At 38.1% G+C, this 12,500-nt stretch overlaps 1 protein-coding gene across 3 annotated transcripts in view; it reads left to right on the top strand.

Annotated features, from left to right (window-relative positions):
* LOC135116414 (uncharacterized) overlaps positions 1-12,500 on the top strand; it is a 148,849-nt gene that overhangs the window by 82,341 nt on the left and 54,008 nt on the right. For all 3 annotated transcript variants that reach the window (XM_064033865.1, XM_064033864.1, XM_064033863.1), the window contains 2 exons: positions 1,220-1,273; positions 6,312-6,397. In XM_064033865.1, coding sequence (XP_063889935.1) covers positions 1,220-1,273; positions 6,312-6,397 — 140 coding nt within the window. The remainder of the gene's footprint in view (positions 1-1,219; positions 1,274-6,311; positions 6,398-12,500) is intronic.

Below are 12,500 nucleotides of genomic sequence, written 5' to 3'. Positions count from 1 at the left end.
GTCTAACTGAATTAGTCAGTGGGATATTAATACAGCATAATGTTTGCACAATATAAACGTATGCCTCTTCCGTCACTCGTATATTCTTTCGTGATAACAATTACTGTAAGCGAAGAAAATGCAAACATAGTGACCTAACTATATTTTTCTCTCATGGCCTCGTATTTACGGTATGCCATTTTTCGTGCACAATACGTAGTTGTCATTGATTTCCTAAAACTACTAAATATACCAGAAGACAGACCTACTGACCCATACTCGTAAATATTGTTCCACTCGTAATGTTACACCACACACACACACACACACACACACACACACACACACACACACACACACACACACACACACACACACACACACACACACACACACACACACACAGCATTAATACAAATAGATGCGCTGCAACAAAGCAACAGAGATTGGGATGCTCATTCTTACAGAGCATTATAGTGAACATGTGAGGCAGAGATAAACAGACAGACGCAGACAGACAGATTGATTTACAACACTTAGTAACATGTACTTGTTATAAGCAATTCTAAGTGACCATTACTTTCCCGTTCATTCCCATTCATTGAAGCATTTCAGTGTTGAGACGCAAAGGTAGTGTAAGTGTTGAGGCAGCGGTGGTAGTGGCCCCTTCACCTCGCAGCGAGGCAGGAAGGGGAGGCGAGGGACACCAGCAGTGACTGGCCTGAAGGCGCCTTGCGTCCCGCCTCCTCTGTGCGACCCTCTCCCTTGATTGCCTTCATGCATCAATCGCAGCATGACTTGTGCTCCTCCTCTTCAGTCTCACTTAACTACCACCTTCATATTCTAGACACCGCTGAATGTTGGCAAGCTTTACATTTATTATTTTTGCTTCTTTTTATTTTCTTATTTGATCTTGTTATATATGTAATGGTGTTTGTTCGTTTTATTTTGTTGCAGCTGTTGTGCATATTTAACATTCTCAGCGTTTGAAGTGTGTTCTGTTTTCAGTGTTGTTTTCCATGTATCCATGTGTTCTTGCTTGGAGGAATTTGACACGTTTTATTTATGACATTTCGTGTTTTTGTTCAGTGTTTATTCTTTCCTCTTTTGTTCATGTGTATGTTGTTAACTCATGCAGTAAAGGATTTCTGGTGGTTCTGTTCATGATGCTTCATTTTTAGCTCTTTTTAGAATAGTGAAGCTGCATCACTTTTTTATGTGGATGTTTTGATATTTTCAGGAAAGGATGGCAGGTGGTGCCGCGGTGAACACTCCCAACACATGCAGGAGGAAAGTGAGTACCTGCTTCATTACATCATGTGCCCTCTATTTTGGAACTCGCTGTTAAACCCTTTTTCTTTTTTTTATTCATGTCAACGGAAACCTGTCACTGTTGCCTGCCTTTCTCCTGTCAGCTTCCCACGAATCTGTGAAGGAAAGAAAGGATGTGTTTTTATAGTATCGTGTCAGTAGTGTTATCCATTGAAGGATTAGTTTAAACCTTTTTCCAATACGTTGTTTTTGTCTCCCATTTTCCTGCCTTCCTAGGGTATATATATATGAAAGAAGACAAATGTAAATTTAGTCTATAATGTTCATTGCAACATCTTACAGGGAAAAAAGTCCTTTGAGGATTGACCGAGAATCTTTTTCAAAACTAAAATTTTTGTATTCCAGTCTTCGTGTGCTTATTTTAATGTATGCATAGAGAAAAGAAGGATACGAAATCATATGTTTTCTATAATGGTGTCATCTTTTTGGTATAAATATTTACATAGAGATTCAATTGAAACCTAACAATTAGCTGTCATTTTTGCGTTCGTTTTATATATATATATATATATATATATATATATATATATATATATATATATATATATATATATATATATATATATATATATATATATATATATATATATATATATATATATATATATATATATATATATATATATATATATATATATATATAATTTTTTTTTTTTTTTTTTTTTTTTTTATGTACGAATATATGAGTGAAGAAAGGAAAAAACTTTCCATAATAACAGGAATATTCATTTGAGGACTTTTTAGTTAACAAACATCAGATCTAATTTATATGTCTATTTATCCTTTAGTGTGTTTTACCGTTATGTAGATTAATACTATTTTGCCCGTTATGATAAAGTGTCCTTGGAAACTATTACTGTAACACATTTCATTTAGTGTGAATTTGGTTTCCACGTAAAAAAAAAAAAAAAAACTCTCCTATGGAGAAAAGATATTTATATTTTCTTTGTTCAATTGGTATTGATATTATTTTTAACTCTGATTTCCCGGGAAGCGCCACCACCATGATATTTGTGACCTAACCTAAGGTAACTTTTTAGCGTCATAACCTTTGTTGCAGCTTTATTCAAGTAAAATCAAAGAGAGGAAAGCTTGTATAGTTCTGTGAAGTGTTCTTATTTGTCTCTGTGTGTGTTGATTGTCGCCTTGAAAAGTCAAGGTGACGTGGGCCTTGATGACTAGAGCCGGCCCACACTATTTGTCTCCCTTTTTTTAGAGGCTCGTCGTTGTAGATTTCTGAAAATATTAGTTTTCCTCACGTTTTTATTTTCCTTGTCAGCGAATGAAAGATAATTCATGATTTTCTTAATCATTTAGTAACGTATTTAATATCTTTGGAGGGATCATTCCCGTAGCGGAGCGAGGGGGCTCTATTTTTGTTACCGCACATCTGTACACCCCACCGCTCCCGCCTGGCCCTGGAGGGCACAACGATGATTTGGCCAGGAGCACCGTTTGATGTGCATCGTATATAAAAGTTTCGATTTCATTTTCGGAAATACTTCTTGGTAACTTTTGAAGGCGTATCTTTGTTATTTTATTTAATTTCTTCGTCAGACTCACCTTTTTTTGCTGTATTTTGCATATTTCGATTTATCGGCATGTGGGCGAAGGTTTCTGCCTCGCAACTCGCACAACTATCGCCTCATCACTACAGATCGAGCTCGAGCGCACAAAATGCGCCAATTATTTGCCATAACTCACTTCATATACGGGAAAGGGTTGTGGGAAGAAGGTGTTGTGAGGAGTAAACATAGGATAAATTAGTTAAATCTAGAAAGGTAGCTAGCTCAGGGAAGGTGAGAAATAGCTTAAGTATTTACCACACAAAATGTAGCAGTATTTTGAATAAAATAGACTTGCTTAGAAGAATAGTGTGTGTAGAGAAATTTGATATCATTGCTTTAACTGAAACTTGGTTAGATATGTGAGGAAAAGTATTTAATCCAGAGGTCAAGATAGATGGTTATACATTGTTCTATAAAGATAGGGAAAACAGGAGAGGAGGAGGTGTCGCGTTATACGTTAGGGACACATTACAGTGTTGTATTAACAGTAGATTTAAAACAGATAGGAAAGCAGTAGTAGTACAGCAATGTACAGTAGTGGGAGTAGTGTACAGATCACCGACCAGTACAAAGGAAATTAACACCTCACTGTGGCAGGAAATAAATAGAGCAGGCAGGTACAGTCAGGTATGTGTGGTAGGAGATTTTAATTTTAGGAATATCGACTGGAGTCTGATGGTGGGTAACAAGGAAGCAGAATTTTTAAGGTAATTCAGGATAATTTTTTTAAAACAGGTAGTCGTAGAACCCACAAGGGTGAATAATATTCTAGATTTAATTCTTACTAACAGGGAGGAAGCAGTCACGCAGGTAGAGGTTGGAGGACAGCTAGGTAACATTGACCATTAGGAAATTAGGTACAATTTAAAATGGGAAGAAACTTTTAGAAGCAATAACACTAGTAAAATACCTGACTTTAGGAGAGCAGAATTTGAGGAATTAAAAAGGTACCTCCAAGGAGTTGACTGGCAACGGATGAAGGGTGAGGTCAGGTCCGGGACGGAGTTGAGAGAGATAAGGCAAGATGTGAGAGGTGAGGTGAGGTGTGAGGGTGTAGGACAAGAGGAGGTAAGATGTGTTCGGAAAGGGCGGAGGAGAGAGGGAGGGGTATATGGGTGTGAGTATGGTGGAATGTCAGGTCATGCTGAAATGAGAGAGGTGAGGTCGATGCGAGTAGATGAGCGAGTAGAGAGGATGGTAGGGGCCGAGATGAGGGAATTAGGTGAAGTAAATGTAGATGAATTGTATAAATATTTCGTAGATAAAGTTCATACAGGTCAGTTAGCATATATCCCGTATAGGGCAATAATATCACAGAAAAATTATCCTAAATGGATGACTGCTAGGTTAAAACATTATAGAGGGTGGAAGAGAAGTATATATAAGACATTAAGGGCAGGTGAAGAAGTTTTAAGGTCACAATATAATGAATTAGTTAGAACAGTCAGGAAGTTAACGAGGAAAGCTAAGGGCAATTATGAATTAAGTGTAGCCAGCCATGTGAAGACGGACCCCCAAGGGATTTTATCAGGAATAGAGGACGAAGAATAAGGATACTATAGGTCCATTAAAGGCAGCAGATGGGGAGCTGGTTAGTTCTGGGGAGGAGATTAGTAAAATTCTGAATGAGTATTTTTCATCTGTCTTCACCCAGGAAAACATGCAGGATATGCCAGATAGTGAACAGATGTTTAGAGCAGATGAGAATGAGAAGCTGACAGATATTTCCATAACTAGAGAGATAGTGGAACAGGAGATAGATAGGCTAAAAAAAGTTCAAGACACCAGGACCAGATGAAATATATCCCAGAGTACTTAAGGAATGCAAAGAGGTTATTAGTGAGCTGTTAGTCTCTGTCTTTAGGAAATCACTTGAGTCAGGTGAGGTACCAGTAATGTGGAAGCAGGCTAATGTAGTACCCATCTTTAAGAAAGGAGATAAAACTTTAGCGTCTAACTATAGATCTGTCAGCTTAAATTCAGTTATAGGTGAAATATTAGAGTCAATAATAGCGAGGAACATTAGGGAACATTTAGACAAACATAACTTGATAAATCAATCACAGCATGGCTTCACGAAGGGGAAGTCTTACATGACAAACTTGTTAAGTTTTTAGAGTAAGGTGTACGAGGCAGTAGATAATGGTAATATGTATGATATCTTATATCTGGACTTTACTAAAGCACTTGACAAGGTACCCCATGAAAGGCTCCTGAGAAAGGTTAGGGCACACGGGATAGATGGGAAGTTGTTAGGCTGGATAGGGTCATGGCTTAGCGACAGGCGAGAAAGAGTTGTAATAAACGGCTCGAAATCCGAGTGAGGCCATATAATCAGTGGGGTGCCACAGGGATCAGTATTAGGGCCATTGTTATTTCTAATATATATCAATGACTTGGATAGTGGAATTAGTAGTGATGTTAGTAAATATGCGGATGACACAAAGATAGATTAATTAGATCTGAAACGGGTGCCTTCGCCTTGCAGGCAGATTTAGATAGGATGAATGAATGGACGGACATATGGTAAAAACAATTTAATATCAATAAATGCAAAGTACTTAGCGTAGGTAGAGGAAACCCACACAGTAGGTACACATTAAACTAACAATCTCTGGTAGTTAGAGGGTACGCGAAAGATTTAGGAGTTATAGTTAGCTGTGAACTCCGTCTAGGAAAACAATGCATAGAGGCCAGAAACAGGACAAATAGGGTACTAGGATTCATTTTTAGGAGTGTTAAAAGTAGAAGGCCGGAAGTAATGTTAATGATATTCTTGACGCTGGTCAGACCTCATCTAGACTACGTTGTGCAATTCTGGTCTCCACATTACAGGAAAGATATAGGTGTATTAGAATCAGTACAGAGGAGAATGACAGAAAGGATACAGGGGATGAGGAGTATTCCTTACGAGGCGAGATTGAAGTTATTAAATTTACATTCTTTAGAGAGACGTAGGTTAAGAGGGGACGTGATAGAAGTCTTTAAGTGGTATAAGGGTTATAACAAGGGGGATGTAAGCAAAATTCTTTGGATCAGCATCCAGGGTACAACAAGAAATAGCAGGTTCAAGCTTGGAAAATTTAAGTTTAGGAAGGAGATAGTAAAAATTGGTTCTCGAATAGAGTGGTAGATGAGTGGAACGGACTCATTAATCATGTTGTTAGTGCTAGGACATTAGAGAGCTTTAAGAGAAGATTAGACAGGTTTATGGATGGGGATAATAGATGGAAATAGGTAGGTATATTTCATAAAGGGACTGCCACGTGTAAGCCTGGTCGCTTCTTGCAGCTTCCTTTATTTCCTATGTTCTTATGTTCTTATGATAGCCAGTCTTGGTTGACACCATCAAACTCAGACACTTTTTTTTTTCTTTTTGTCTTTAGGGTTTAACACAGTCCTCTGATTTTGTGTTTGTCTTGTCTGATGCAGCAGCGGCGGGAGCTTTTTCCTTCCTCGCGGCCAGACGACGCGGACTGGCTTTTTCCTGCTCCTCCTGACACACTCACAGTTTACCGGTGAGTGAAGGGGACGGAGCAGTTTTTGTAGCGCAGTGTATGTCCTTCCAGTTTTAGGTTTACATTTAAGTGAAGCCTGTCATGCTTGCCTATGTTTTTCCATGTGCATGTAAGGTAAGGCTGCTTGACAAAGTGTCTGACTCACTGCAGACACTTGCTTTATGCGGTACTGTAATAAACAAGTAATTTCTCAATGTAAAGGAAACAGTGAGTCACAAAAGTGCCTCTCAATACGATGTGGTAATGAAAAGCAAAATATGAAATAAATAGATAGTAAATAAGTGAATAAATAAATAAATAAATAAATAAATAAATAAATGGACGAATTAATGCATACCTTGGAGAACATTTCACACCTGCTGAGCTTACCATAGCAAATACACTGATATGCTACAAAAAATGCACACAAGTATATGAAGATGGAAAAAAATGTGGGAAGTCTGTGTTGTGTTGTTATTTCTATGGTTACTGCTCTTCAGAATTTGCCATCAGCATGCGTCTCTCCTTCCCCACGCTGACGCTACACAAGACTTTCACCTTTATTCCCTTCCCTTTCAATAGTCCAGGAGTCAAGCAATATCTTCATTCTTTCATCCCCTTCATTGGTAAACTCTGGAATTCTCTGCCTGTTTCTGTTTTTTCCCCTTCCTGTGACTAGTTGTTTTAAGAGTATTGAGGCACTTCCAAAAACATATTTATTTATTTTTTTTACTTATAATTTTTAATCTTTTTTTTGTCTATGTATGGAAGCGGCAACTGAAAAAAAAAATTTTTTTGTTCTTCTGTTTGCCATTCGCCAAGAATATATGAGAGCGTGAGTATAAATAATGGCTATATGCAAATGTAAGAATACCATTTTATACTGACTCTAAATTAAACATGTATTGCATTGTTTACTCCAGTTTACTCAAGTTGAACCGTCCAATATCTTTTGCATCTAAATGATTTTTGTGTTCAGCTATTTGAATTTTTATTTCCAAATGCAGCTCCATGTTTTTAAGAAGCACAGAGGGTTGGAGAAAGACAAATCTTTCCTGAGTCTTAATAGGTGAATGTTAATATCAGTAGTAGTAGCAATAGTAGTAGTAGTAGTAGTAGTAGTAGTAGTAGTAGTAGTAGTAGTAGTAGTAGTAGTAGTACTCGTAATAATAGTAGTAGTATTAGTAGCAGTAGTAGTAGTAGTTGTTGTTGTTCTTGTAAAGAAAAGGATTATTATCTGGAGTGACACCAATTCAGTTTTTGTATAATTTGTATTTTCTTACTATTATTCCACACCTTGTCAATCCATGCAAGGAAAAAAAAAGAAAAGCAAAAAAAGAAAACGTATATTAAAAAAGTGAGAGGCAAGACCAGCAAGTGAAACACGCCCTGCCTTCTCCATAGACTTGACGTGTTTACTGCCGCGCTTCCTGCCTGATAATTATACAGTCTTACGCTGGAGGCGCTTAATGTGGTGAGTTTGTATGAAAGAATTTACTTTTTGCCATGAATCTCTCTCTCTCTCTCTCTCTCTCTCTCTCTCTCTCTCTCTCTCTCTCTCTCTCTCTCTCTCTCTCTCTCTCTCTCTCTCTCTCTCTCTCTCTCTCTCTCTCTCTCTCTCTCTCTCTCTCTCTCTCTCTCTCTCTCTCTCTCTCTCTCTCTTGATACCACGTGGTATAGAAAAAACACATAGAACTTGAGAGAATAGTGAGGGAAAGAGTTGTGGTCTGTCTACTTTTGTTTGTGAGGGAGAGTGTAACTGCATGATAGTTGTGTGATGTGGTGTGTGCGTAGCGCAGGTGAAGGCACAGTTTGGTTGTTGAGGGGTGGTGCAGAATCCTTGCGTTGCGCTTTCCAGGGAGGCGGCAGTCAATCAGGCCACAGCCTCGGTCACTGTGTTTGTGTACCTTTCCCTTTAGGGCTGGATACACAGGTTATCGCCTGCAACTTTGACCTCTAGTACTTAAAATCACAAAGTTGATCAATAACAGGAGAATGCGGACGAAGAAAATGAGGATTACAACATGTGATTACATAGGATAACCAAAACAAACACTCATACAGGTCTTTACATATCGCTTTGGAATTAATTTAGATTAACTACCCTTTAGTAAAGTAAGCTAGAGCAGTGTATGACTTCTGCCAAACCGACACGCCCTCGTGCTTGTGCTGGCGTGGGAAAACCATCGCGCTGTGTGGGAAAAACTGGCTGCGTTTTGATTGGAAAGAATGAAGTGAGATTCTATTATTATTCCTATGCAAAAAAAGGAGGAGGAGGAGGAGGAGGAGGAGGGTAATAACAGCATTAGTAAAAACATCCACTTCAAACACCCCTTTGTCTGTGCCTTTGGACGCACAAATTACCTCAGAATGTTACGTCATAATGAATAAGACAAGTGAAGAAGCTTACTTTCTTTTGAATACCGTCTTTTCGGGAATGTTGATTTTTTTTTTTTTTTTTTGCAAAAGACAAAAAAAAAAGTACTATTTTTAGTAGAGTAAAAAAATCTACAATTCACCCTAAGAAGGTGGAACAGAAAAATTACGAACTATACCACTACCACCACCACCACCACCACCATTACTATTACTACTACCATCAGTACCATCACACCTCACTCTCAACTTCTCCCATTTTCACGAATTCCTCTCTACTCTTCCCTCGCTCCACCATCCTTCATCCTCTCTCCCTTACGTTCCATCCTTCCTTTCGCCGACATAATGCTTGCAACAGACGCCCCTCCTCTTCCTCCCCCTCCTCCTCCAGTCCCGTAGCATTAGCAGGGCCTTGTCTCCCCTTATAAGCAGAGATGCTTAGTGGAACATGTCGAAATAGCGTTGCCTAGCCGCCGCCGAGTATAGGAGTGTATTGAGGGTGCATTATCTCGGTACAGTGGCGGTGAGCGGGGAGATGGGTCGGTGAGTATGTTCAGGCGCAGATAGAGAAATGTGTTATTGGTCTGACGAATTGATTAATGAATAGGTATCTGGTTGAACAGGTAGATTTACAGATAGATGTCTGGATGGGTAAATGGTTAATAAATAGATCGACTGGCTGATAAATAGATTGATATATAGATGGACAGATGGATGGATAGATAGATTGATAGATACATGAATAAAAGAATAGGTATATAAGTAGATATAAATATATATAGATGGGTAGATAGACAGTTCAGTAAGTAGAAAATAGATTAGATAAATAGACAGACAGACAGATAGACAGGGATAATAGTACATAGATGGGAAAATATGTTGATAAATCCCCGTTGATTGATAAGAAGGTGAAAGTATTAGATAGGGAGAGATATACAGATAAAACATCGACGAATGGGTAGGTAAGTGAAGAAACACAGGATGGTTGAAGAGCAATATACATAAACAAATAAGAAGAAAGTGGAAGTGTAAGCGATGAATCAGATAAAGAGAGAAATTAGCTGTATATTGATGGACAGAATATATAGAAATGCAACTGTAAATCATGGTAAACAAACTAAGGTAAATAAAGGTATGTACTATGTTAGAAGGAAATGACATTAGAGAGTCAGCCAGCACATCAGACATTCAGAAAGCAGGACAGACAAAGACACATAGACACACTGACTGATGGGTGCATATGCCAAATGAAATAGTAAACAAACATTCATATATAGAATCATTACAAATAGAAAAATATCAGAAACTTTGAGGCAGACAGACTGAATTTCGCATAACGAAAATATTTGTATGTTCATGTTTGGTAACTTACACACGAGCAATGGATAAAAAAGAGAAATTTTACATATAAACCTAGAGAAACAAAGGAAAGCAAAACATTATAAAACAAAAAAGACATAAAAAAAAATTATTCCTCCTATCTGTGAATCAAGTTGCAGACAGAGGCGCCCACACACACACACACACACACACACACACACACACACACACACACACACACACACACACACACACACACACACACACACACACACACACACACACACACACACACACACACACACTTTCCTGTCGCCAAAAATACACACAATTCTCCTGCTACTCTATGAATTACCTTACTAGAAATGAAAAATGCATAAATGTTATGAATTTTGTATATTGTTGTGTGGATCACTGGAATTGTGTTGAAAATATGGAGAGAGAGAGAGAGAGAGAGAGAGAGAGAGAGAGAGAGAGAGAGAGAGAGAGAGAGAGAGAGAGAGAGAGAGAGAGAGAGAGAGAGAGATTGGATGTCTTACAGCACAATAAACATGCATATATATCGTGCACATTATTCTTCCTCTTTTTTTTTTCTTTCTTGCGACATTTGGAAAAAGCAAATGTTGAGATATTGTGTGTGTGTGTGTGTGTGTGTGTGTGTGAAATAATAGACAAACGGACAGACAAACAGATACATTACAATACACAAAATTGCACATAAGCTGAGGACAGAGACTCCCAACCAATCACGCACCCACCCACACAAGACAGACAGAAGGTCAAAGATATACTGATATACGTACTGACGTACATTCTTCATTTCTTCGGTCAATATGAAGACGCTACACGAACTTACATATTGTACTGTGCGTCTCGAAGGAGTAACGCCGGGAGATGACAACGTCCGCCCTTTACTGCTCAGGGAAGCACAGGGACTGAGTGTGTTGCTGGCAGTTTGTTGCAGTTTTAGGATTCCGGAAGGCTGACGAAGAGTTTTAAAAGTAAGAATGTATTGGAGAGAGAGAGAGAGAGAGAGAGAGAGAGAGAGAGAGAGAGAGAGAGAGAGAGAGAGAGAGAGAGAGAGAGAGAGAGAGAGAGAACACAAACATAAAATCGGAGGGAAAGAAAGAGAAAGTTTAAAGTAAAAAAGAATGAAAAAAAAAGCTTCAAACGTATAGACAAGTAAATGTATATACATTCTGACACACACACACACACACACACACACACACACACACACACACACACACACACACACACACACACACACATTGACAGTCATAGTACCACACAAAAAAAGAAAAAAAAAGCCAGAAAATAACAGAAAGAAGTGAAAAAAAGAAAACATTGAAAGCCATAAGCCGGAGTGAACAAGTGACATCAGGAAGAGAATGTAATGTAATATTAGTAGGTGCCTGAAGTTACTCGGAGAATGACATCATGCTTAAAGGAAAGTGATGAAAGAAAATAGCATGCTTTAACTTAAAAAAAAAAAACTGCGGTAATGAACAAGGAAAATATGAGGGAATAAAGCAATAAAGTGGGAAAATGTGAAGCAGATTGAAAGGAAAAAAGAATGAAATTAAGTGTTAAAAATGGGTGATGCCTACTTAGAGAGAGAGAGAGAGAGAGAGAGAGAGAGAGAGAGAGAGAGAGAGAGAGAGAGAGAGAGAGAGAGAGAATGTGTCTTTCCTGTCACCTCAGATAAAAATCTATATATTTTTTACGACATTTCATTTGCGCTGAAGAACACAGACAATGAAAAAGTAAATATGACGGTTCCTTCTTTCATATTTATTTCTTACGACATTTTATGAGACAAGACTGTACTTCGGTATCCTTATGTTACATTGTTATTTTGTCTTTTTATTTATTTATTTATTCTCTGCTTATTACTTATATCTAAGACATATACTTTTACTGTCCTTTGTTTTCTAACATTACTTTGTTATTTTATGCTGTTTCTTTATTGTATACATTGTTGCACGTGAGTATAAGAGTTTTTTTTTTCTTTTTGTAAGAGGGAAAAAAAGTCATTTCGGATTTTATCTGTGGAAAGAAAACGTGTGTGGGATTTTTCTGAGGAACGTTATTCGTGTGTTGAGAGAGGAGAGTTTTTAAACTTCATTAAATGCTCTCTCTCTCTCTCTCTCTCTCTCTCTCTCTCTCTCTCTCTCTCTCTCTCTCTCTCTCTCTCTCTCTCTCTCTCTCTCTCTCTCTCTCTCTCTCTCTCTCTCTCTCTCTCTGTCTCTCTCTCTCTCTCTCTCGCTTTAGTTAACAGTGGAACCTTGCAAAGTTTAAGTGGATGAGGAGAGAAAATAGAGATACAGATGGATGGATGGATAGATAGATAGGTAGATAGATAAAAGTTAGATAGACAGATAAGTAGATAGATAGACAGATAGATAGAAGGTCATATTTGCCTTGA

The sequence above is a fragment of the Scylla paramamosain genome, chromosome 31, assembly GCF_035594125.1.
Source record: "Scylla paramamosain isolate STU-SP2022 chromosome 31, ASM3559412v1, whole genome shotgun sequence".
Taxonomy (NCBI): Eukaryota; Metazoa; Arthropoda; class Malacostraca; order Decapoda; family Portunidae; genus Scylla; species Scylla paramamosain.
Note: the sequence above shows the minus strand (reverse complement) of the source record. Positions and strands in the feature narration are given on the sequence as shown.